Below are 26,860 nucleotides of genomic sequence, written 5' to 3' on the forward strand. Positions count from 1 at the left end.
TTTAGTTTTCAGAGTCCTAACACTCTATTTTGATCCCTCTTCTGATATGCCATTTTTCTGTCTTGACTTTCCTTCTCTACTAGACTGTGAGTTTTCTGGATGGCAGGGGTGTTCTTTGTTCTCTCTCTCTTAGACTCTCTAACAGAGTCTCTTGCATGTAGTATGCTCTCAATAAATGCTTGCCCCATGAATTAGAGCACAACTGAGTCCTAACCTAACAAACAGACATAAGATGCTAATGGATTCAAAATCAAATTGACTTTCTTTGTTATATGCATGTTGTTATATAGATGTGTGAGTTTCTCCATTATTTTCACCTGGGAATTGCTGAGCATCCTGTCATGGGACTGAACTGAGCTGTCATCCTTGAGCCAGAAAAGTGAGCACTGGGCTAGAGATTTAGAAGCTGAGAATGGGGCTGAGTATCAAAGAGGGGTCCTGTGGCCAAGCGGAGTCCAGGGAGGGGGAAATGGGCATGGCCAGGGATTCCCAACTGCAAACCACCAAAGGCTGGGCATCTTTTGGGAGAAAAGGAGAGGTGGTCTCCAAAGCCAACATGAGGCTGTGACTAGACAAAGCTAGTGAGCCTGGGTTTGGCTCAGGCTGGCCAGGGTAACTTTCGTGGAGAGTTGGCATCTGGCCTCACGGAAGTCCCAGGGCTCTGCTTCCCCTGGTGCCACTTTTCCGGGCTTAGAGTTCAGCATCGCACATGTCCTTTCTGTGTTCTTCCCTAGTGGTCAGGTTTTTCTCCCCCCTCCAAGTTCACTTAAACCATGCTTTGAGCAGATTGGCCAGGCTCTGGGCAAACCTGTTCCTTCTAGCTGTGGTGCCATGTAGGTCTCCTTAGCCAAGGTCTGGAACCTGACCTTCTGAGATCATCTGTCTGACCAGCCCTCCACTTGCCATGTCCTTCTTTCTTCTAAGTCATGCCTTTCAATGGATGAACATGATGCATGGGCCTCCAAGTCTTTCAGTGTGTCCCAGTGGAAGCAAGCATCCCACAGGCTGGAGATGGGAGGTGATGGGTAGGGAACAGGTGGCTCCTGACAGCTGGGAGCAAGGACAGGGTGAAAGGACAGAAGGGTCGGGGCAAAGGGCATCATAATCCCTGAGCTTTTTACTAGAAGCGAGTGGACGTGGATTTGAACTTCACATGGGAAAGGAGCTTCTTCTTCAGGGACCACAGGCAGCAGCAGCTAATGAAGGGAAGCTGGCCCTGCTCTGGAGGATAAACACAGGGTGAACCAGAGACAGTGAAGAGGGCAGTGACCAGGAGAATTTGCTTAGTACTTTTCAACCTTGACATGTCAATAATCGATACCTCAAACTTCACTCACTCTCTGGTAAAATCTGGTTTAGAGGGGAAATCCGTCTGCAGCAGCCTTCTGTACCCAGACGCTCAAGCGCTGATCTCTCAGCAGCCGGCTGCCCTGTCCCCCCTGTGTCCCTCCTGCAGCCCAAGGCAGCTTCCAGGAACCTGGCCAAGAGCACGTCCTACTGACCTGGCTCGTGGGCTGTTTCCTGTGTTGTTGGAGATGCATTCTCCAGCCCTTGGATACCCACCTGCTCCTATACTTGGGTCTTGTTTTTATAGGCTGTTCTTTCCCTGCGGCTTCTGAGAAGTAGGTCAAGATACCTGTTTCAAGGGAGAAGTGCCAGGGGTTCAAGTCACCAGGCCCGGAGTCAGGAATCCTGAGTTCTATTCTGAGCTTCACAGCTAATCAGCTTCGTGACAACCTTAGGGGCACACTCTCCCCTCTGGTTCTCCCTGGACCCTTCTCCAGGCCTCATCATTTTTTTTTTCTCTGAAGTTCCATCCCCTAGGGCTGTCATCTTCCTCCCTTTTACCTCCCTCTGGAAGTCCCTTTAAAGCTGGTGGCTGGTCAAGGCTGGTGCCCAGAGCAAGAGCTGCTTGTGTGGCTGATGGGGCGATTAGAGGCTCCTGAGCAGACACAGTGGAGCTGTGTCTAGCTGTGCGAGGCTGGAGCATCACAAGCCAGGCTCCTGGACCGAAGGACAGGCCTGGTGTTACGCCAGGGCCCAGGATGCAAGTAAGGGTCCTGGTTTTTATGCCATAGTTGTGGATTGCCTCCCACTTCTAAGCCCCCCTTTCTCTGAAATGTGGGGAAATTTGGCCTTTGGTCCATATGAAAACTCTGGAAATTGTGGTGCTCGCCCATGGCACAGGGGATCGTTGAGCTGTTGCTGCTAAGCACATTTGCTCAGAGTGATTATGTTATCCAGGGTGCACTCTGGCTAAAGAAGAATAACTTTTCCTTAGGCTTAGTTCCTCCAGCCTGACCAACTGGGTCCCAAGTTGCCTCTAGGCTCTGGAGCAGCTAATGCCACAGGAATCCACTGCTGATGGCCTAGGAGGGGTGAAAATTAGAGCACCTGCTTTGGTCTGGTTAGCTTGAAACCCTCTCCACTCAACCCTCCAAACCCAAGTAATTGGGGGGAGTGAAATACAGATGAGGAAGGGGAGCAAAAGCAGGTAAAAGAGAAGGAAGGGGGCATGGCCTTTGGACTGTGAAGAACTACTCAATTTAAAATGCAGTTGTTCTGTGTACATCAGTGTGGACTGCAAGGCATCACAGTGTGGTGAGAAGAAAATGGGTCCTGGGAAGAGTGTCCTGGGCTTGAATCCCTGCTTGATATTTACTAGAGTCATCTCACCTCTCTAGGCCTCAGTTTCCCAGCTGCAAAATGGGAATACCACTACTGACCTTACAAGGTTGCTGAGAGTGTTGGCCGAGATAAACTGTGTAAAGTGACCCAGAACCCAATGCATAATGCGCACACACTGTGTTATTTCTTCTCCATTTTCCTTCCTGCCATATTCATCACCGTGTTTTGGGGTCTCTGCAGATACAGAAAGAATCTACTTAGGATAGAAATCTCAATTCTGACTTTTCCTCCTTACCACAGTTCACCTAAATAGCTGATAGCTGCTTGATGTCTTTTCATGGGCACACTATTCTGGATATTGGGACTCTTGGTTTCTGCCCTTACATTGAAATTGTGAGCCAGGGGCACCTGAGTGATGCAGTCAGTTAAGCATCTGACTCTTGATTTTGGCTCAGGTCACCATCTCAGGGTCTTGAGATGGAGCCTCGCATCAGGCTCTGTGCGGAGTAGGGGGTCTGCTTGTCCCTCTCCCTCTCCTTCTCTCTACCCTTCCCCCTGCTCATGGCCCTGTGCTTTGCCATGCGCTCTCTCTCTTAAATAAATAAAGTCTTAAAAAAGAGAAAACAAAACTGTGAGCCAGAAGATTGTGCCCCCACCCAACTTCCTCATATGGAAGTAACACCTGCCATCTCACTCCATGAAGACAGACAGTGCACTTGCCACCGTGCTGCAAGCACCAGTGTTTAATGAGTATACTTTCTGCTGAATGGAACTGTGAGCTGGGAGTATCTCCAGGTGTCCAGACCAAGCTTGATCCCAAATTCTCCCTTCTGCCCTGGTTCAGGTATAACTCTCAGCAGATCTCAAAGTCACCTGACCTCCTAAAACTGGAGAATAGAGATAGAGCTTCTTTGTAAGTCATATGAGGGGCTAGACTAAATGTGAGATCTGGGAACCCTCCCAGGTTTTCCTGGGGGGCCTCCAGCACTCACATGTGCTGCTGAGAAGTAAAGAGGTAAAGGAACAGGAAAAAAAAAAAAAAACAACCTGGAAACAGCAAGGGAGTGGGAGGAGATGGTGAGGCCAGAGAGAAACAGGAAACATGAGCTTGGGGTACAAAAGAGAGAGCACTGTTCCAAGAGTCCAGCAACCAGGATTCTCCCTCCAGTTCTGTTCCCTGCCTTGGGTGAGGAAGGAAAGAAAGAAAATAACTGTGTGAGTACCCACTGTGTACTTTCATGTAGGTTTTATATAAACTTCTGAATAGTCCTGCAGGAAGCTGAGGTTCAGAGAGCGTAGATGACTGGCCTGCAGACATGCAGCTCAGTATCTAGGAAGAATACAAATTAACCACCTCAGTTTCCCCTTCTGTCCAAGGGAGACATCACGCCATCTTTAAGGTTGTTACCTCCCTCACTGCTACTTGTAGAATATGTTAGGGACAAAAACCTCAACCATGGGGTAAGAGGAGAAACTAAGGAATAGGTGCTGAAAGGAAGGCCAGGTGAATGTCTAAGATGCAGAGGAGGCTGGATGGAAAAGCCTTAGAGAACCCCTGGGCTGGGCCAGAAGATATCATCAGGGTGTGGGACGTGAGCCCTCTGCCTTCGGTCTGTTTCTCACGTGGTCCCAGAGGGTGAAGTCGGCCTGGGGGCACAAGTAGACAGGATCCTGGGCGCAAAAATTGTGAATTACACGACATAATCTGGGAGAGGAAGAGCAAGCGGGCTTCCTGCAGGACTGAGGGGGTGGGGTGGGGTGCGTTTCCCTCTACCTGTCCCAGGAAGGACGCTCTTTGGTAGCAAGCACCCGGCCCGCAGGAGACTGGCGGGGAGGGCCACAGCGGAGTTCTTAATTAGAGAATGGGGCTTCGCTAAGGGAGCCAAGGAAGGGAGAAGATTTATTCCTCAGTCCCTCTTCCTTGCGTCCCCTGGCTCAGCCTACGCATCCTGGACAAATCGGGGGTGGGGAGGGGTACACCTGCAGCTTCGGGAGCCCCTGCTGACCCTCGGGGCCCACGGGTTAGGGGCGATGTCAGCTGTCGGCCTGCGCATTCCGACAGGGGCAGGGAATTTGGGGGGGGCGACTTCCCCGAAGAACGCTGCAGCTGGAAAACGCGCCTCCCAGGACCTGGGAGCGACAAGCTGGGAAAGGCGCATCTTGGGGTTCAGGTTTCTGGGGAGGCCGCCGGGGCCGCTGCAGGCAGAGGGCGGGAATTTGCCTGGGGCGGGGCGGGGCGGGGCCGGGGGGGTCGGGGCGGCCTGGCAGTGGCCGAGCCTGCGGGAGGGACGTCTCATTAGCATAGCCTCCTCCCCTCCCGGCGCGGCCCTGCACAGCAACCCGAGCGGAGGCCGGCCGCGCTCAGCCTGGGCGGCTGAATGGGCGCGCGGCTCCCGGCTCCGGCCCTTCCGCGTCCCGCCCTCGCTCCCGCTCCCGCCCCGCCCAGGCCTCCGCCGGCAGCCGCCATCCGCCGCCCAGGCTGTGAATGAAAGGCAGGCGCCGCCGGGACTGGCTGCAGGCGACACGGCGACGCGGCCTCCCCGGAGGCGCTCGCCCCGCGGAGATGTACGGTAAGGAGGGCTCTGCCTCCGGGCTCGCAAACTTGCGGGGCGCGGACCATTGTCCCCCTGCGGGGCCCGGCGAGGCCAGGGGGCGCGGACTCGGTGGCCGGCTGGGCTCTTTCTGTCGCTCTGTGCGCGCGCGGCTGCGCTGAGGGGACAAAGATGCTTAAGGCCGGGCACCCTGGGGTTCTCGGAAGTCCTTCGGGCGGGTCGTTTGCCGGCGTGGGGCGGGTGGGCGGTGGTACGTCAGGGGGCGGGGGACTGGGGTGATCCAGAGCAGCGGCGTTGTGGGGAGAGCGGGTCTCCCTTGGAGCCGCGCAGGCAGGGAGCGTTGGTGGAGGTGGTCTTGTGACAGCATTCGCAGAATTAACAAAAGCGGGTTGCGCTGGGGAGTTTTATGCGGGAAGCCGGTCTGGGATTGCTGGGAGAGCTCGCTGCCTGCCGTACGCGGGGCTCCGAGGATGAGGGGGGCGGCGCCGGTGCAGAGGGCTGGGGCGCGAGCCAGTCCTGGGAGTCTCTTGTCGCCGCCCCTGGATGGACGTGGCCTCTGTCCGCCCCTGCCGCCCGCGGGTCCCGGGTTCCCTAACTTGCAGATTTGCCATCCGCAGTGATGTAGGGAGGAGACGCTGCTGAGGGTACAGCGCAGCTCTGGGGAGTCGGCCACCTTCTGGCTGCTCCCCCTCCCACTTCCCCAACCTCTCTTCCTCCGTTCCCCAGCCATCCCCTCAACTGATGTGCAACAGTTAGCCAGACCCTACTGATGCACAGTTCTGCTTTAAAAATTTGCCAGGCATTTCTCTGGTTTAGAGGCAGTGTGGGTGAAGAAAAGAGAGCGCTTTGGGTCTCACATTGTATCTCTAATGAATGGAGCACTGGAGACCCAGACCAGTCTAGAAATCAACTGCCTTGCAGAGCCTCCAGACGCTCTGAGCTGGGGGGTGTGTGTGTGCATATGTGTGTGTTAAAGAGAGAGAGAATGAGAGAGAGATGTGATCCCGATGGACGTAAGTCCATCAGGACCCAGGTCCTGGGTTCTGGCAGCTATTTAGGACCAGCCAAAACACTGGTGCTGTGCTCACCTTCCAACGCCACTGCCAGGTAGGGGCTCAGGTGGCACCAGAGGGGTGAGTATTGGGAGAAGAGCGAATTCCCGATTTAACCCACAACTGAGGCCCTCTCAGCTGCCTCACTCTGCACAAAGACTGTGAGTCACAAAGTTTGGTGGAGGCAGAGGAAGCTAAGCATGGTACAAAGGCTCTGCAATCAGTGGGCCTTACTATTTAGAAAGAGAGAGAGACATTCGGCCTTTTCATCAGTGTCCTTTCCTGTCCTTTGGTCGCACATCTGCATTTTTGAACCAGGTTGAGATATCAGCAGATCCCCTCAACAAGTATGATTTCTCTTGGATGCACCAAAGGGAGGGGAGGTTGATCTGAGAGCGTGTTCTCCTGGCCAGTGGGGACTCTGCAGGAAGGTAACAAGGTGGTTGCTTTATAAGCTGGGAGGTTGTGAGGTTCTCAGGAGAAAGCTGTATTTTCTTTCTATTTCCCCCCTATTCTTTTCTGCAGAGTATGCAGCCTGAAGCTGCAGATCACTTGACAAGAGCATGTGACTGCAGGGCACCTGAGTGGGGAAGGAGTTAGGACCAGGCCCATCAGAATGGGGAAGAATTAGGAACCCTAGTTCTGCTGGGCCACCTCATTGCATTTAGTCTGAGACAGTTTCATAACTGATCCAGGATATCTGGACATTGGGGGTCCCAGTTTGCTTCTGTTGTGTGAAGCGGATCAAGGAGGAGTTGGTTGGTACAGAGAGGTGAACTGGGAAGCCAACATATCTTGGTGTTATTTTTGGATACACCACAGCTTTTTCATTTCTCTGTTATGTTTTTATTCCTCCAGATGCAAACAGAGATGGTACTTACTTCTAAATCATTCATAGAAAGATTATAAAGAAGGAATCCTCTGGGCAGTTGCCTGCAGCAAAGCAAAGTCACGCCAGTGCTGGTGGGGAGATTATTACTGAGTCTTGCTTAGTGCAAAGCCTTGTCTTAGGAGGTGTAAAAGGGAGGCTGCTCTCCAAGGGGAGGGCTCAGTGGCCTGGATTTCAGTATTTTGTTGAATTTTGTGAAAAGAAAGGGTCCGTGTGATACTTATAATCATTCTCTCTCCAGCAGTCAAGAGAGTGATGAAAAAAGAAGTGGATTGGGAGGTTGGGAAGGCACAGAGCCAGACTTCTTATATTTGGTTCTTGTTTTCCAAGTGATTTGCCAGAGTCGACACAGTTAGATGGAACAGGGGGAAAATGAAAACAGGCTTCCTAGCTCAGTGCCCCTCCCCCCTCAATGTCTTGGGTAAATGCTCATTAGGAAAATGCCACGAGGGATTTTATTGACTGATGGGCTGTGAGGCCCGCATGTATAGTCAGAAGTCACCTAAGCTTTAGGTTAATGTGTCCCTTGACCACCCACCATGGTGACTTGATCACACTATGAATTTGTAAAACCTGACTCCCGTTGCCACCTCTCAGCTGCTTGGAGATCTGGGACAGATCTCCCTCAGCTCCCCTCTTCCCTCCTCCTCACCTCACCTCAGCCCCTGACAACTCAGTCTTGCTGCGTTCCTCAGTCTCCTCCCTCCCCTTCCTTCTGTCTGTGGAAGAATAAGGGCCCCTTTTCTTGGCTAGAGGACACAGTGCTATTTGGGACAGAAAGAATCTTAGAACTGGAGTCAGCCCATCTCATTCGAAGAGCCAGCTCATGGCTATGTGACTGCAGACAAGTGGGGTCATCTCTGGAAATTACATCTCAGTATGAACTGGTAGAGTGCCCATCTATACCTCCCGAGTCTGTGGTGAGCCTCAAAGCTGGGCAGTGGGTGTAACAGTGCATCAAGAGGTTCTGCACTCACAAGACAGGTTGCTTGAGAGCCTGGTCCCTTCAGATCCTCTTGGGCCTTTACCCTTCTCTCTTCCTCTCTGCCAGCTCCTGAGATGGCTGTTTGCATCACTTCCCACCCCAGCTTAACCACACAGATCATCTTCCTTCACTAGCCACTCAAGCCCCTGAACTAGTTCTGCTTTCCCTTCGCCAAACTCACCCCCGCTGCCTCCTTACCATGCACTCATTTCTAAACCCCACTCACTTTCTGGAAATGGCTCTCCAAAGGGGCGCAGGTGACTTCCCACAGTCTTGTTTATACCTAGGAACACAGGTTGATAAAGTAGCTGGAAAAATAAAAGCACTTGGTACTGGGGTAGAATGATTGTAGGCACATTTTCTGGAAAGAAAAGGGTTCCCCTTAATGTTTCTTTTGTGTTTTGAATTGTATAACTAAGTTTCCCTATTCCTCTCTCCTGGGATGGAGCCACAGTGGTCCTGCCTGGGAGTGTCCCACTTGCCCACTGAGGTGAGACAGAGCTCTCTGAGAAATGCTACCCTCCAGGATGAGGGCAGTGGGCCATGGAGAGCGACTAGATAGGATTTCCCCAGAACTACATACAGTCCATAGAGCCCGATCCCACTAGAAAAAAGCTGCTCACCTCTAGGTCCTGCCTCATCCTCAACATTTGCCTCTCTTCATGCTTTGTGATTGAGAATGAGGACTGTAGGGAAGTGAGCCATGGCAGACACCTTTCTGTAAAGTGTGCAACACTTGGATGGTGGATGGTGTGGAGAAGCTGCAAGGTGAAGCTGACTCCCTCTGAGGTGCAAGGCTCACTGTTGCAGAAAGCTCCACAGCTCCTGCTGCTCCCCATCACAGGCAACTCCCACCACACACACACACACACATACACACACACACACGCACGCGCACACGTGCACACGCGCGCACAGGCTGCAACCTCCCCCCCCCAAATCTTGAGGCTCCTGGAGCCCTATGGTGCGGTGGTTGGCTTGGGACAGGAGCTGTGTGTCCTGCCTCCCCCTTATCCCCCTTCCCCGCCAACTCCTTTAAGTCTTCTCAAGAGTGGGGCGGGATCTCCTTGCAGCTCACAGTTCAGTGAATCCAAAGGCAGTTTTCTTTATGCCCGTGTGTGAAAGTAGAAAGTTAATATTACTTTACAGAAAGTCTAGAAAAAAGAGGAGGGTAAACACTGTCCACAATCCTACACCCTAAAACCAATGTTTTCAAAAAAATATTATTATATGAATGACCACTAGGATTTTGTACTCACCTTTTGCCCTTTCCTTGTGATTTCTTGCCCCATCCTGGCTGGGTTACCCTGGGTAGGAGGGTGAGGGAGCACCGAGGGCCCCATAGCCTGGGTCTGAACCCTGACTCTGCCCTTCAGGCAACCTTGGACCTGAGCCTTTCCGAACCTGTTTCCTGGCTCTACAAAGATGACAGTGTCCGCCCACCTCACTGCAGAGATTAATCAGGATAAGAGAGTTGCCCCCACTTTCTCCCTTTCCTCAGCTCTCTCCTCTCTGTTTCTTAATAAAAAAGCCAGGGGGAAACAAGAATTATGTCCCATAAGCTTAGTATCAGTACAACAACAACAACAACAACAAAGAAAAATCTAATTTGAAAATCATCTTTTTTTCCCCTGGTAGTCATACAATCCTTCTAGAAAATCTGGAAAACATAGTAAACTATAAACAAGTATAACTGCTTTTACTGTTTTGATATCTTTCCTTCATGCATTTGTTTATGTGGTTGGAATTATTCATTTTACATAATTTTACATCTAATTTTATATATTTTCTACTTTAATATTGGAATATAAGCATTCCTTCCCCCTCCCCCCGCCCAAGTTAATAGCTGTCGTTTTTAATGGCTATGTAACAGTCTACTGAGTGGAAGTATAATTTCCTTCTTGTACATTTAGGTTGTACATACAGTATTATAACCCTAGGAAGGGTACCAAAGCTTTCTCTGAATTTTAGAATATTTCCCTAGCAGCTCTCCAAATGAGTTGATCAAGGTATATGAACATGTAAAATATTTGTTACATATTGTCAAATTATTTTCAGTTTGTATCAATTATAATCCCACTAGCAGTTGTGAGAGTACCTAACCCCCAGTACTCTCAAAAGCATTAAAGATTGAGATTCCCCGCAACCTGTGCTAATTTGATAGAAAAGTTGTATCATTTTAACTTGTATTCTTTGTTTCTAGTGGCCAAACACTTCGTATGTTTTTTAACCATTTGCATTTTAGTGAATTTTCATACCAGTGAGCGCTTTATTTATTGAAGATATCAACTACTTGCCTGTCATTTGCTTTATGCTTTGTGTTTTGAGGGGAAATAGATATACACTGTCAAGTATTTCTGGAGTGTCAGCTACATATGATACTCCAAAGGGCATCAAGGGGGATACAAAAACATAGAGAAGCCCTTTCCATCAAGAAGATTTCAATTTCAGTAGGTAACCAGGTTGTAAAACGCACAAGACTAAATGATATAAAGGTAGATTCAGTAAAGTTGCACGGTGTTGCAGGATGCAGGAGTTACTCATTAGATGTTCAGCCAGCAGTACCTCCAGGTGGAAGACACCACTGTGAGGTGGAGCCTTTTGAGAAGACTTTAGAGGGGGTCTGAAGGCTGGATGGAGAAGGGCGTAAGGGTGTGCCAGGTGGAGGCACCAATGTGAGAAGGCTCACAGACGTGGGGAAAGAGGCCTTTCCAGAGAGAATTAGGGGTGGGGGCTTCCTGGGTTTGGGCAGAGGTTAGGTGGGGAATGACTTGATGGAGCAAGATAAGGGCTGTTCATTTATCTCTATGAGCGTTAGGAGCCATTGAAGATTTTAAACTGCCAAAAGGCTGATTTGCACAATTGATCTTTTAGGGAAATGAAGCTGGGGGCACTGGGGCCACTGTGCAGAACGGGGAGGGGGGCGATGAAGTGAAAATGAAGAAAAGCAGAGATAGTTGTTGCAGGTAGTTGCCGAAGGAGTGAGAAGCTTTGGACCATTTACAATTGTGCACTTTCAGTGGGAAATGTTTGCCCCTTTTATTTTTATTTTATTTTATTTTTTTAAAGATTTTATTTATTCATTTGACACAGAGAGAGAGAGAGACAGCGAGAGAGGGAACACAAGCAGGGGGTGTGGGAGAGGGAGAAGGAGGCTTCCTGCAGAGCAGGGAGCCTGATGTGGGGCTCGATCCCAGGACCCTGGGATCATGACCTGAGCCGAAGGCAGACGCCTAACGACTGAGCCACCCGGGCGCCCCTGTTTGCCCCTTTTAAAAAAAGCGGTAGGACTGGGGAGGGGGGATTGAAACTTTAAAAAAAAATTCCCATGCTACATAAATGTGGGTTATATAAGCACATATAGAAAATAGTTTATTTTTCTCTCTCAAAAAATTCAAAAAATTTTTTAAAGAAAAAGAAAATAGTTTATTTTGAAATAGGTGCTAAATTACTTAGGGCTGTAAAGTTATTATAATCTAACTTGTTCTAAAGATGATTTGGAGCCTATACTTTATACACACACATATACACATGTACACATACCTGCATTACAATAAATAAAGAGATCAGAGCAATTAAAATCTAAGAATTATACAGAAAAAAAGCTGAGAATAAAGTTATTTCAGGGGAAAAAAAGTGCATACCAGCAGGCCCTGTTGCAAATTCAGTTTTGAGTTTTCTACAGGAAATTCAGTTTTGAGCTTCCTGTAGGCTGAAAAAGAGGGGAAAAGTCATTTGCAAGACTCATAGCATCTGTAGATATGTGTTTTTTTTATTCAGTTGCCTAGGCCCAAAACAGCTTTTTGAGATGCTAAGATCTGAAAGAAAATCCTCCCTGAGTTCCTCCAAAAAGAGGAGATATTTCATAAATATTGGTCTAAATTAGATTTTTCTTTTGCTTCTGTAGTTCCTTTAATCTGCTCTATACCAGTCTGGAGAGCACTGAGACCTGTCCAAATCCAAGTTCGTGGGTTCTGATTCCACACCTTGAAATTGCCCCTGGCTCTGTTCTCAGCTTCCTTCCTAGTTTGCCAGAAGCCAAGACTCACTGAGGCTCTTGTCCCCCTTCATGGATGTGATTTCTCCTTCCCCGGATGAATGTGAGCCTTCAAAGAGGTTGCCCCCTGGAGAAGCCATTCCTGCCTTTACAGTTACTGGTCACTCCCATTCATGTGCCTTAGTTTACCTCCCGGCACAGCTAGTTATCACAATCTAGTATTTCTCTGGTCTGTTCTCCATGAAAACAGGGAACTCATTTCTCTCTCTCCCTACTGCCTGTTTGAAAGGCAGGGAACTCATTACCGGCGCCTGGGTGGCTCAGTTGGTTAAGCGACTCCCTTTGGCTCAGGTCATGATCCTGGAGTCCCGGGATCGAGTCCCGCATCAGGCTCCCTGCTCAGCGGGGAGTCTGCTTCTCCCTCTGACCCTCCCCCCTCTCATGTGCTCTCTCTCTCTCTCTCTCTCACTCTCTCTCAAATAAATAAGTAAAATCTTAAAAAAAAAAAAAAAAAAGAAAGGCAGGGAACTCATTTCTCTCTCTCCCTACTGCCATGAAAATAGGGAAAACAGCATACCCTCACTATGAAAACAGCTCCATGAAGACAGGGAACTCATTTCTCTCTCTCCCTACTGCCTCTTTAGGGCATAGGACACTGCCTTGTACAGAGTAAGGCACTGGAAAACTTTATTCAAAGAATGACTCCTAAGCTAAGTGTCATCTTTTTTATCTACCTTGTAACTCCTGACCCTCTATGTATTTCAGCCTTAAATGTGTTTTGAATAGCAGTACAATTACTATTACTTCAGTTTCCATTCACTGGGCCCTCCTGTGTGCCAAGCAGTAGTCTAAGCACTTTTTATGTATTAACTGACTTAATCTTCCCCAAACTATGTTAGGGATTATTTTTTTTTAAAGATTTTATTTATTTATTTGACAGAGATAGAGAGAGAGAGAGTACAAGTAGGCAGAGAGGCAGGCAGAGGGAGAGGGAGAAGCAGGCTCTCCGCCGAGCAGGGAGCCCGATGCGGGACTCGATCCCAGGACCCTGGGGTCCCGAGCTAAAGGCAGCCGCTTAACCAACTGAGCCACCCAGGCGCCCTATGTTAGGGATTATTATTTTCATTTTAGAAATGAGAACGTGGAGGCATTGAGGGGTTTAGTAACCTGCCCATGGCTACACAGTTATAGGATAGGACTGGGATTTCAACCTAGGCGGAGTATGGACACCCCCCCCCCCCTTGCCACAGCACTGGCCCTGTAATATTCTGAATGTTTCAGAGAATCCAGGCCTTTCCTTTGCAGAGCTCACTGTACCTCACACTCATGCATGTCAATTTGGGCTGTGCAGGGGAGTGCAGAAGACAGGGATGGACCCCTGAGGGGGATGTGCCTTCCCTTTGGGCCTAAGCCAGTCAGCACGGAATCTGGGAGCCCTCACTTCTCGGTGGGATCCCCTGCCCCTGGACACCCTTCTTACCTCCTTTGTCATTGTTTTGATTTGTGGGAGAGCAAGGGCCCCGGGAAAGCCCTAGCTGTGGATAAGTAAGTAGAAGAGGAGCCAGGAGAGCAGGTTGGTGGGGCCAGAAGACAGGATACAGGAGCCCATGAGGGCATGAGAACCAAGGAGGCTTGGGCGTGCATCTCAGAGACAGGGACAGGTAGGGGGGCAGAGGGGGGCTGTCACGACCACCACGGAGTTACGCACATGCCTAGATGGCAGCGTTCTTAAGGACAGGCTCCACGGTCAGTGCTTGACCTGAAGGAGAACAGAGACTGGGGAGTCTTTAGCAGGAGGACCTCATGCTTCTCGACAGTTTGCCTATGAATTAAAACTCCTTCCCTGTGTCTTCAGGTCCAGCCAGTCTGGATATGGCAATCGCTGCCTCTGAGGGGTGGGTCAGGACTGAGTGGTGTGTGGGAGAGGGGGACAGGGGCCCCAGTCCCACCCAGATGGCTACTTCCTAGCCAAAGGACCCTGGACAGTTCCCCTCCCTCTGAGCCCATTTCCTCCCCTGTAAAATAGGGATAATCAGTCTGCCTGATGTAGTGAGAGTATGCTCGGGGGTCAAATGAGATAATGTCTAGCTGAGTGTGTTTCCATTGCAGAACACTATGCCTATCAAGGGTGATATTATCCCCACGCAAGCAATTCTAATGGATGCTTCTGGGGCATGCCCATGACCTCTCCAGAAACACTGACGATCCCTGTGTACAAGGATGGAAATGTTAGGTTTAGATTGTGTTTGTTAAATGCCTTCGATGGAAGGGTCTGGTAAAAACAATGTAATACCAGAGAGCTGCTTCCATACTGTGAGCTAGACCCCTGCCTCTGTGAAATCTGCCTGCCAGATTGGGCCCCTGAGATGGGACAGCCGTGACGCTGATGATGTTGAGAGCTTTCCGGTCTCCTAGAGGACCAGCCACGGATTGGCGGTCCGTGACCATGTCCCTTTTCATCCCTGTACCAGAAAGACAAGAAAATCTCAGAGACCACAAAGAGGGCAGACATGGCCCCTTTAGCCAAGTCTTACACTATGCTACATTCTCTTTTTTTCTTTTTATTAACATATAACGTATTATTTGTTGCAGGGGTACAGGTCTGTGATTCATCAGTCTTACACAGTTCACAGCGCTCCCCACAGCACGTACTATGCTACATTCTTGTGCCTTCCTGACATTTAGCAATGCTTATTCCACGTCATTCTACTCATTATCTCCACTCAGAACTGTCCTTGGGTGGTGGATGCCATTCTTTCTGTGGTTGAGCTGAGGGCACAGAGATTTGGAAGTCCAACAATTTGCTCAAGGTCATGCAGCTGGTCGAAGTCATTTCTCTCCACTGTCTTCTAAGCAGGTGCTCACAGAGCTTCATGTGAGATCAAACACTGCCTTTGTACCTTGTGGCAATTCGTGTGCCTTATGCCAATCAGCAAATTTCACTGCAAGGGAAGAATTCCAAACTGAATATTTGAGTAGATTTGGCATGGATTCCTTGTAGGTTTATATCTAGGACTTTTAAGCTCAGTGCCCTAGTGCACATCCTGTGGTCTGACTATAAATCTGAGAATTAGGGCATCTGGGTTCAAATACTGACTTTGTCATCACCCTATAGAAGGACCCATATAAATTCAAGCACCTGGGAAGCAGGAGTGTTAGCTTCTAATTTGGCAGAGCTCCACGCTTCATCTCCTGCTTATTGAGAGAGACTTTGCTCTGTGTCCCAACTTTCTTTTTAGGTAGATAATACTTTAAATAACATTTATAAATTGTATGAAAAAGAATCCCCAAATTACAAGAACATTTGTAAAGACCTTGGCAGAGATCCCTTAAAAGGAGTACCTGTAATAGGATGTCTTCTCACTACTTGTACAGGAGGGATGCTTCTAGAGCAGAAGCATCCAAGATGATGCTGAAAAAATCAAGAGCTCCGCAGCCTCCTGCCACGTCTTCTTTGGGTCCCCACTGTATCTTATGCTCTGCTGTTATTTTTGTCATTTATTTGTCACACCGAATGTCATTTCTTTCTTTCTACACTAGATCTGTGACACTCTTGAAGACACAGCCTGTATCTTAATTATCTTTATTTTTCCTAGCATCCAGCAGAGATCTTTGGTATGTAGTAAGAGCTCAGATGTTTGCATTGAACTATAAAATAATTATATGTGCCATTTATCCATCCATCCATTCATCCATCTAAACGGAGCAGCCTATGTTTCCAGGGCACCAATGATAGTGGGCAGGGCAGGGGGGCCGTGTCTCAGAAAGAACCCTGTAGTGATAGCAGCAATATTTCACCATTTTACTTTGTCTTCCCCCATTGATCATAATGCTGTATGGAGTAAAGAATGTGCCAGAATATAACCATTTGAATTTTCCTCTAGACTTCGACAGTGTTCGTCATGAGAAACAGTCGCTTGGCCTGCCCGCAAAAAATGGTGAAGGGCAGTTAGAGAGACATTCTCCCACATTTCCTCCTTGGCTTGTGGAGCTCAGAATAAATGTCACAATCTTTTTCTTCAAAAAGGAAGGTCACTTAGTAATATAATTATGGGTAAATCTTTATTTTGATTTCCATTCATATCTTTTGTGCATTATTCTTTTGTAAAACAAGAAAGATAAAAAGGCCCTTGGAGGCAAAGGCAATGAAATGTCTGTTTTTGCATTGCTTGGAAACACCTGACCAGAATGTTCCTGGATAAAGCACTACACAGCCTTGTGCCCCCTCAGTCTCAGAGCTGGAGGGTGGAGGCACTGAGCGGAAGCACAGGTGTGCAAATCTTGGTCATATACAGACAGAATAGAAAAGGGAACAAAACCAAGGTCTTCCCATATTGTTCCCATCAAACTCCTGAAAGTGCCTGGTCCTACGAGCTGCCTGGGCCAGCAGCTGGTAAATACAGTACACACGTCTGTCTTGAGAAGTTTTGCCCCAAAGCTATTCCACAGCACCACTAAGAATGTCCTTTTCCCCCCAGACAACACTGTCAGAGAAGAACAAGGCTGAGTGTTCTGAGGAGTGGGCGGTGCTGGACGTCGTACAAGGCTTTCCTTCTGCTTGGTCAAGGACATTCATTTCTGTGCTGGGAGGGAGAGTTGGCCATCAGGGCCGATTTTGGCTCTGTGAATTTGAGCAAAATTCTTAACCTCCCTCAGCTTTGGTTTCACCATCTGCAAATTGGGAGAGCTGGACTGGATGGTCTTGAAGGGTTCCCCAGTTCTTGGGTCTGATAATGGGTTGGAGCAGCTGTCTGTCCCCTGGGCGGGGAAGCAGGGACTGAGGGTGCACCCACAATGGGAGTTTTCAAAAGATCCAGATAGCAATGTAGACACTGTGATCTCAGGTCCTTTATGTAACCTGGCTATCATTGATCAGATGAGGGTAATGATCCCTTTGTTAATACAAAGAGTGTCTGTTCTGGGGTCCTGTTGAACGGGATGATGCAAGCTGACAAGTATGTTGGGGTAAGCGTGGATAAGAGCTGTGTACATTCCAAGTGCTGGTGCTACGATTCTTGCTTTATATATATTCAAATTTAACAAAAATCCTGGATGGGAGGTATTCTTTTCCCCCGACCCATTTTCAGATAATGATAAGAATGTTCAGAAAAGGGGGCATCCAGGGGCACCTGGCTGGCTCAGTTGTTAAGCATCTGCCTTCGGCTCAGGTCATGATCCCAGGGTCCTGGGATCGAGCCCCACATCAGGCTCCCTGTTCCGCAGGAAGCCTGCTTCTCCCTCTCCCACTCCCCCTGCTTGTGTTCCCTCTCTGGCTGTGTCTTTCTCTCTCTGTCAAATGAATAAAATCTATAAAAAAAAAAAAATGAAAAGAAAAGAAAAGGGGGCATCTGGCTGGGTCAGTCAGTAGACCATGTGACTCTTGATCTCAGGGTTCTAAATTCGTTCCCCATTTTGGGAGAAGAGATTACTTAAAAATAAAATCTTTTTTAAAAAGTTCAGAAAAGTTAAATGACTTGTTGGAGGTCAACCAGTTCATTAAGTGGCATAGCTAAGAAAAGAACCAGGTCTGTTTCATTCCAATGTTATTTTCTTCTATTATGCCTGGATTTTTATTGAAATTGTCATCATTAATTGGACTACCTCAAAATTAAAAACTTTTGTACACCAAAGAGCCCTATCAACAGAGTATAAAGGCAGCCCATGGAGTGGGAGAAAATATTTGCAAATCAGATATCCGATAAGAGATTTCTATTCAGAATATATAAAGAGTGCTGGAGCATCTGGGTGGCTCAGTCAGTTAAACATCCAGCTCTTGATCTTGGCTCAGGTCATTATCTCAGGGTCATGGGATCGAGCCTCCCATCAGGCTCCACACTGGGCGTGGAACCTGCTTAAGATTCTCTCTCTCCCTCTGCCCCTCCCTCCCCACCCACCACACACTCTCTCTCTCTCTCAAAAAAAAAAAAGAGTGCCTACAATTCAACAACAAAAAACTTGTTAAAAAATGGGCAAAGGACTTGAATAGACATTTCTTCAAAGATATATAAATGGCAACAAGCCCCTGAAAAGACGCTCAGCGTCATGAATTATTAGGAAAATGCAAATCAAAACCACAATGATGTATCACCTCAGAGTCACAAGGATGGCTATTGTCAAAAAACCAGAAAATAAGTGTTGGCGAGGATGTGGAGAAAGTGGAAGCCCTATGCACTGCTGGTGAGAATGCAAAATGGTGCAGCCATTATGGAAAACAGTAAGGCGGTTCCTCAAAAAACTAAAAATAGAATTACCATATGATCCAGTAATTCCACTTCTGGATATATACCAAAAGAAGTGAAAACACGGCCTCAAAAAGGTATTTGTACACCCACGGTCAGAGCAGTATTATTCAAAATAGCCCAAAGTGGAAGCAACCCAAGGGCTTATCCACAGATAAATGGATAAGCAAAATGTGATCTATACGTACATGGGATATTATTCAGCCTCAGACATGGTTGATGACCTAGCATTAGTCACCTGATTGCTCAGGGGTGTATAGAAAAAGAGACCAGAAATTATGATGTCATCATATTCTTTGGATCTCTGAAAAACTCCTCCAAGTTGAATGAATATCATTAAAGTACCACTTTTTTTTTAAGAAAGAAGATTTATGTAAATAAAATTGAGGGTGTGTCTGTGTGGGGGAACACTGTGTTGTGGAAGTGGCTGGAATGATGATGAGATTTGGAGGTTGCATCAGGGGTGGTCTGCGTGGGGGGCAAGTGTGTCTTCATCTTGGTGGGGGGTGTATCCCAAGGAGCTAGCCATTGTCCTTGGGAGTAGTGAAACTGAAGCTCCGTGAGAGGTCCAGGGGAGAAGGTGTGCAAGACATATTCCACAGAAGAAAATAAACAGTGAATTCAGATGGTGTCCCCCACTGAATTGGAGGGGCTGGTGCCCTAAATTGCAGGTTGAATTTTTGATCAAGCTGCCTCTCACACCGGCAGCTTGAAATGGCCCTCTCTGAGGTGAGCAGCAACAAGCCTTATTTATTTACAAAAAAGCTCATGCTCCACTAGGGAGCCAGCCTATAATCAATGCGTATGTACTAGCCTTGAAAGAAATCTACTGGAATACTAACCATGGTTATTTCTGCTCAATAGGATCACGGATGGTTTTTGAATTTTCTTTAAAAAATAGTTTGTATTTTTCACATTTTGTGTAGTGAGCATGTGTTGCATGATGGCAGAACGTAAATATAATTAGAAGTATTTTTCATCGTCAAAAGCCTGTGGAGAGTTATCTAGAATCTCCTAATTATGTTGTAGAAACAATTATGCAAGAATGCATGCAAATACAAATCTATGATTAGAGAAATTAGAAATCAAATAGTGGTTGGGTGAGGGGCTTGACTAGAAAGGGGAACCCTTTAGAGGGATCTGAAATGTTTTATCTCTTGTTTGAGTGGTGGTGACACAAGCGTATAAACAGTTGTCAAAACTCAAGGCAGTGAAGTCTTAAGATCTGAGCATCTACTGCATGTTAATTATATTACAATAAGACCGTAAGAAACCCAGGAGAAGAAGAAAACACGCACGCAAACAATAGCGGGTCTATTTTGCATCGCTGGCAAGTCGGCGGGCCGGGAGACAGCCAAGGACCTGTGCCAGCCGGCACCGGGGATCTTACCCACAGCCCCAGATGGTCCCCAGCACCCCAGGAAAAGCGGCCATTGAGAGCGGCTGGTCACGGGCGTTAGGCTGCTAGACAACTTCCGTGCTGAGCAGAGAGTGGAGGAGGCCGCCCCGGGAAGGCCAGCTCGTCGCTGGTAGCTGGGGAGCTGATGGTGCTGGCAGGGCGGTGGGCAGAGGGCCCGCAGAGCAGGGCCATCTGGTGGAAGGCCTTCTGAGCACTGTCGCTGGCATTCTCTGGGACTTTGAATGACAAAATAAATCCTGGCTTGACCATGCCTACAGCAGCATCTCGGTGCCAACATAGGTCTGGGTGATGGCTGAGCGGGGCCGGGCGTGTGTTCAGGATTGATTTTTCCATTTCCTCCGTGGGGCTGCTGAGACCTCACAGCCCACAGTCCTGTCTTTTGCTGAGAAATTCAGAGCCTTTAATGGCCTTATTATTCACCTGTTCTTAATAATTCTTAATAATGTGCTGGCTTATGATATCTCTGTGCAAAGACCTGTACCTCCCTGGCTAATTATTTTTGTCCTAATGACACATGGAAAGGAATGAATCTCAGTGTCTCCTTGGCAGGCCAGAACAAGTGTGAACAGCCTGGGTTTGAATTAAAGCTACCTCACCTAACAGCTGTGTGACTTTGGATAAGTTACTTAACTGCTCTAAGTCTCAGTTTTCCTCATCTGTAAAATGGGGACAGGTAGACCTCAGCTGAATATTGTTGGGAGGATTACATAAAATAATGCATTCAAACCTCTTCACAGTTCCTGACACATAATGAGAACTGTCCAATGTCCGCTAATGTTAGTATTAACAGGTAAGGTCATAATTACAATAATTACAGTAACAAATGTTACTGCCAACATCCTTTTTAATGATAACATGGCAGTAACAGGGCCCAAGGATATGCTTCCAAGGAGGCATTCCGCACTCCTCATCGAGAGCTTTTGAAGGAGCTGTTCCTTTCCAGCTGGGTTTCTGCTTTCAGAGATGCACTGCACTCGGCTGAGCTGCCTTCTTAGTCCACCTGCTTTTTGCTTTTGCAGAGGGCAGAACCTGCTGGAAGGACTTTCTTCCTCGTGCTGGTATGTCCGGAGCACCCATGTGCGCTAGAGCTGCTTCATTAAAAATGGGTCTTGGCTGTACTTGGCCTGCTGCTTACTTGGCATTTTTAGTATGACTCAACCTAGTACTTGTTTTGCATTTTTGCAGAATTCTGGTACTTGCTCCTGCTTCTGTTTTGCATTTCAAAAGTGTTGCTTCTGAAATTTCCCTCTGGCACCACGACCACCCTGGTCCTGGTTTTATTTTTTAGCAGCTCTGGGAGTGGTGCCGATTTTGTGTTCTGGCACCGACAGCTCGTGCTGTGACAGACTCTCTGATTATATACTTGGACTCTTCAGTGATTGATCTTGGATTCATAGCCTGTAAGAGTCTGCATCTTAAATCTGCTAGTTCTTCTATATATTTAGAGCACTCACACTTGCTCTCAATCAGTTTGGCTCCATAACAATGAAGCTTCCTCTGGTTTCTATATTTGATACCGTGTGTTCATTTGAAAAGCTGGAGGTGAGTAACCTTGCTTTTTATAGGCTGCCCGGTGACCACAGTAGGAAGCTGGACATATTATGGGGATGGGGAAGGCATACAGGTGTTGTATATCCTAAATCCTAATTTCTAGTTCTTAGCTCCAAACTTAAACCAAATTGCCAGTGAAATTTCTACTGCTGTACTGTTTTCATGTGACAGATTCTGTTGACTGTTCTGCAAGCTTTTTGAGGGCAGGACTTATTTATTGGAAGGCTTCTTATCTCCCATAGTTCAAGTGTCCTTAAAAAAAAAAAAAGAATCAAATGCCTCAGTGTGCTGTATTCAGAGTAATACATTTCAGATGAATGAATTCCCACAATGAGGTCAGAACACCTTACAGAGAGCTATACACATAAGGATTAACTTTTTCCCCCTTTGCTCTCATTGATTAGGATTCCCTGGGGTTCAAAGGGCCACAAAATACTTTCTTCCACAAATGTAACCAGGACACTACTTATATTGATAAACAATGCTTATTAAGTAGTACTAAGGAAATCATAAAAGAGCAACAATGCTCTGTTAACAGTAATTCTATCATCAAAGCTACAAAATATGTCTAGGGTCCTGAGGCCACTCTAGAAGCACACGGTGTGAGGACCATCTCAGAAGTTGACCCCCTGCCCAGGGACCTGCGCCACTGATACTGGAGGTGGCCTGTGGGTCCTCAAGTACGCATGCCTGGCAGTGGGGGTGGTGAGCTGCCAAAGCAACGTGTCCGCCATGATGGATGCATAGACAGACCAAGCATTACCTTTGCTATTGTTAAATAAAATGACTCATGTCATATTCTAGACACTTCTAAACCAGAAGCAATGGAAGCTGACATTACACCTCTCCTCCTCCCTCCATGATGGCTGTCCACTTACCCATTCAATTTGAGATTCCACTGTCCCCTCTACAGAAAACCTGTCCGGTAAGCTGATAGTGGACGCCTGACTGCCGAGCTGCATGCCTTCCCTGTCCTCCCAGCGTTCAGGCTTTCCCTATCTTGACCATTTGCACTTTTTTTTTTTTTTTAAGATTTTATTTATTTGTTTGAGAGAGAGAGCAGGAGTGAGGGGAAAGGAAGAGGGAGAGCGAGAAGCTGACTCCCCACTGAGCAGGGAGCCTGATGTGGGGCTCAATTCCAGGACCCTGGGATCGTGACCTGAGCCAAAGGCAAACACTTAGCTGACTGAGCCACCCAGGCGCCCCGACCATTTGCACTTCTTGAAACTCCCTCCGTCCCCAAACTGCCATGACAGGTGGCCTCTGGGTGCTCACCACTGTCTGATGGCAGGCATCGTTCCCGTCGCTGTGCAGATGCCATGAGGATCTGCCCTCACTTGTCTCCAAGTGTCTCCCCTGAAAGTCCCTCTCCTCCTCTTCAGTTGTCAACTCTCCTTGGTGATCCCCACGGGAAAAGAGAGGGAGAGAGGCTTAAGGGAGCTCACATTTTGCCCACCTCATTTCTGGTCCTCCACCCTGATCCCAAATGTCATCACTTGCTCCAGGGCAGGTGAGCCACCAAGCAGAAGCCCGTCCTTCCTCCATTTTTTTTACCTAATCACCACTCCACTGTGGCGAGAGACTGAATTTGCCTTGGCCACCCTGGCATATACTCACCCAGTGTGACTCCCTTACGTTCGTTCGTCATATCTCAAAGTGGGCACTGCTAGTTCACCCCTTCCTTGACCCCCTGTCAGGGAAGTCTCATTCCCAGTGGCCGATGGGAGGGGCAGACCACTCTCCATCCATGTTTCATCCATTGGAAGTAGATTCCCTACACATTCCTCAGCACAATAAAATGTGGTCGAGGGGTGCCTGGCTGGCTCAGCCGGTGAAGCATGTGATCTTGATCTTGGGGTTGTGAGTTTAAGCCCCATGTTGGGTGTAGAGATTACCTAAAAAAAAAAAAAAGGTGGTTGAGACTGCCATTTACTAATAATGACAGTTCTCCTCTTGGCCTGCCATCTGGGGGCACTTCACCACCTGCCCCCCGCAACACTTCAGCTGCACTAACACTGCCCCAGGTAGATGGGCCAATGACCTTTCTCACAACGCTCCCTTGGACTTGGCTCCTCTGAGCTTTTGCTGATGCTGTTCCCACTGCCTGGAATGCCCTTGCTTCTCATGTTTGTCCAAATATTATCTGTGCCTCATTTCTATTGGGATGCAGCTAAACTGAAACGACATCTCCACTCTTGGAAGTCCCAGCAGGCTGGCTCTCTGACTCCAGGGGCACTTGTACTAACTTTTGTTAAGTCTGCTTGTGCACATGCTTTCACCCAAGGGCACAGGAGCCCCCTGCATTCTATTTCTTTTCATCTTCTACCCCGTCTAAGGTACTGGATGGGTTTGTGTTGCATGCATGGGTGTGTGCATGTGTGAATAATTAGAATGACTCCTGGCTGTTTCACAGCAACTTTGTGTCAAAATTCCAGCAAGAACCAAGATGAGCAAGTGCAGAAAACAGCCTGTGTGTGTGTGTGTGTGTGTGTGTGTGTGTTTAAACTCTCGGAATCCAAATATTTGAACAGAAAATTCTTCCTATCACATTTGAAGGGAAAATGGAAGAAACGTGGAAATTATGTATGTTTATGTATTACCCATATATAACACATTGTTTTGTATTGTATAATACAGAAACATTTCTGTGGGGGCAGGAAATTGAAATAAAAGCTAAAGGTCTAAGTTGGAGCTGCCCAGGAGAACTTTCTGCGGTTATGCAAAGGTTTTGTATCTGCGTTGTTCGATACGGTAGCCACTAGCCACGTGTGTCTATTGAATACATGAAATGTGGCTGCTGTGCCTGAGGGACTGAGCTTTAAATTTTGTTTAATTTAAATAACCACATGTGGCTAGTGCCTTCCGTGGTGGGGACTTTGTCGCCTCCTCCCCAGGCCCCAAGCTGCAGCCCCTACGCTGGAGGTAACCGCTGCTAACCCTGCATTGTGGGGATCCTTACCAGACTTTCTGGGTGCATTTACAGCCTGTTTTACACACATATTTACACATACGCCGAGTTTGTTTGGCCTGCGAGTGTTTCACAGAAATGGTATCATGCTACATGTGTTCTGCAGCCTCCTTTTGAATTGACAGTATGTTTGGAGAGTTCCTGGGAACAGTGCTCAGATCCCACCTCTATTAATTTCAGCTGTTGCACAGCATCCGTTGCCTGGGGGTTCACTGGTTTACCTAGCCAGTTCCCTCCTGAAGACCGTGTGGGCTGTTTCCAGACAAAGCCACCAACCTATTTGTATCTGCTTCCCTGTGCATCGGGGCAGGTGCAGATACTGAGAATGGAATTCTGAACCAAGGGGAGGAATCTCAAATAGGTCATTATTCCCATTTTGGGGCACAAAATAAGGTAACTGGGCTTAAAGGCCCATCTATTTGCTGGCACTTGAAAATTGGGTGTTGAGCAATGAGTCAAACAAAGATTCATTGTCTGATCTGTACCAGAGAGTCATTTTCTAAGTGAAGCAAAGGAGGAGGAGGCCTTGGGAATAGCCGGGAGTCCATGTGAACTGAAGTGAAGAGAGAAGCCTTTGCCTGTTCTCGTGGCCACAGTGTATCTTATCTCGGGCTTCTTTTGTTTTTGTTTTTTTCCCAATTTCAAAGCATGCTGAAATAAAAATTGTTAAAGATTCTGTGCTAGGTTTTTTTTCCCCAGTGGTTACCAGGGGTTACTGGTGGTGATTTTAAAGTTTAACCCTGGAGGAGGAATGTGGCGAACAGCAGGTAGCATCCTATAATTTGGAAATCGCCCCTCCACAGCCAAGAGAGGGAACAGGCCATCGTCCAACCAAGAACCAGTAAAGGAGGAAGGAATGGAAGTGAGAACAGGGAAGGGAGCAGCATCTCAGAGGAAATAGAGCCTGCTAATCGGGCTTACAGACAAGCGGAACTGGGGGAAAGAATGCAAATATCCTTTGTTCCTGGGCATGAAAACAAAGGAGAAATTTCGCTCTGGTTTGATACCCCCAACAGGTCAAGCTGTTTCCTTTCCTGAACATCTCCTGTCTCGACTTAATTTTTACTAGTTCGGGCTGTGCCCTGGACACATGTTAGCATATACCTTTCTCATCAAACACCCCATCCTAAAATGTTTCCAGGTTGTCACCGAGTCTTCAAAATTATGCCAGTGAGGTTTGCACTTAAGTTACTTCTTCAAATACATTCCAGCCAGCTGGCTACGTTTCACTCCGAGTTCCTTTGTTTACAAACATCATGGTGAGCCTGTATCCTGTGCCGGTGATTAGCAGACATCAGGAAAACAGGAGAGCCGGTGCTGGAAGGCTCCTTCCTCTCCATTGTTCTCCCTCCAGATTTTTATCAGCTTTAGTTGCATTGATTTCACTGGACAGTGTTCAGACTCTGGCCTCAATTCACCTTCCTTGTCATGGCCGATGCCACATCTCGCATATATCACTCTGACATGGTGCTAACTGAAGCCGTGGCTGAGTTTCTCAGCCATCTCCAGGACCAGTGTGGCTAGTGAGGCGCCACTGGAGGTGGGGGGGGGGGTCCCTATTTTGGTCACTAGTTGCAAGCGCTGGGCTTCAGCCTCCATCTCTGCTGTCAGCCCGGGCCATGGGCTATTCTTGCTCAGGCTGCAGCCCATCGGGCCCTTTCTCTCTCTTTTTCTCCCTCATCCTGACTCTGGCCCTTCTCGTCCTAAGCCTTGGTTCCTGCTCCTTTTCTTGGTGGCCCCCTTCTTCCATTCTCTCCGAACTCAGAGTCAACCCTCCCAGATTACTCTTGTTGGTCTTCCCAGTACACGATTCTCACCCTCTCATACCTGCTTTTCATCAAACCCTCAGATAACTCCCCCTCACCTACGAGATCCTCTCTCAATTTCTGGAAATCTGTCCCGAGGAAATAATCCAGAAAATGAAAAAAAGCTGCATTGTACACACACTCATTCTAACATTATTTTTGATAGTGTGACATGTAAACAAGATAAATGTCAAATAATATGGAAAAGTTCGGCAAAATGATTAGAGATCTCCTCACTGGGATTTTAAGTCACATTCACAATGATGCTTATGATGACAATTCAGCAAGAGGAAAAATGCTTATGAAATACGGGGACCAGACAGCTCACATTTACGGAGCACCCACGGTGTATCAGCTCCTGCTAGGTGTTTTGTTCATCTTCCGCAGACAAGGAAACCAGCAGAAGGCTTGGATGACCTGTCTGAGATCACATAGTTTGTAGTCCTAGTTTTGCTTAATTCCAAAGCATGTTCTTTGTATGCTATAAAATACAAAAGTGTAGCTATGTTATGACACAATTTCTATTTGGAGTGAGTACCTGGTAGGCCCACATCCTTCAAGGCTCTGCCTAAATTCTACCTCCCCCAGTGAGTTAATCTTCCTTAACCAATCCAGCCTAATTCAGTCTTCTCTGAATTGCTAGAACACATGCAACTTTGCTTGAGAAACCTCAGTCTGCCCAGGCTGGCTTACATTTTATTTATTGGTTGTGCCTTTCTCTCCAAAGAGACTGTAAGAGTCCTGAAAACCAGACCTGTGTCTTGTTAGCACCTT

General features: G+C 47.7%; 1 protein-coding gene across 2 annotated transcripts in view; it reads left to right on the top strand.

Moving 5' to 3' along the window:
* Positions 1–5,109: 5,109 nt before the first annotated feature.
* EFR3B (EFR3 homolog B) overlaps positions 5,110–26,860 on the top strand; it is an 88,051-nt gene continuing 66,300 nt past the window's right edge. Inside the window, exon 1 of one of the 2 annotated variants that reach the window (XM_028099596.2) lies at positions 5,110–5,198. In XM_028099596.2, the coding sequence (XP_027955397.1) occupies positions 5,114–5,198 (85 nt within the window). In that variant the 5' untranslated portion in view covers positions 5,110–5,113. The remainder of the gene's footprint in view (positions 5,199–26,860) is intronic. The other variant, XM_028099595.2, reaches the window with a different exon arrangement.

Source organism: Eumetopias jubatus, unplaced genomic scaffold (genome assembly GCF_037043125.1).
Source record: "Eumetopias jubatus isolate StellerSeaLion01/CBP00866 unplaced genomic scaffold, mEumJub1_p1.0 scaffold_9, whole genome shotgun sequence".
In the NCBI taxonomy this organism is placed as follows: Eukaryota; Metazoa; Chordata; class Mammalia; order Carnivora; family Otariidae; genus Eumetopias; species Eumetopias jubatus.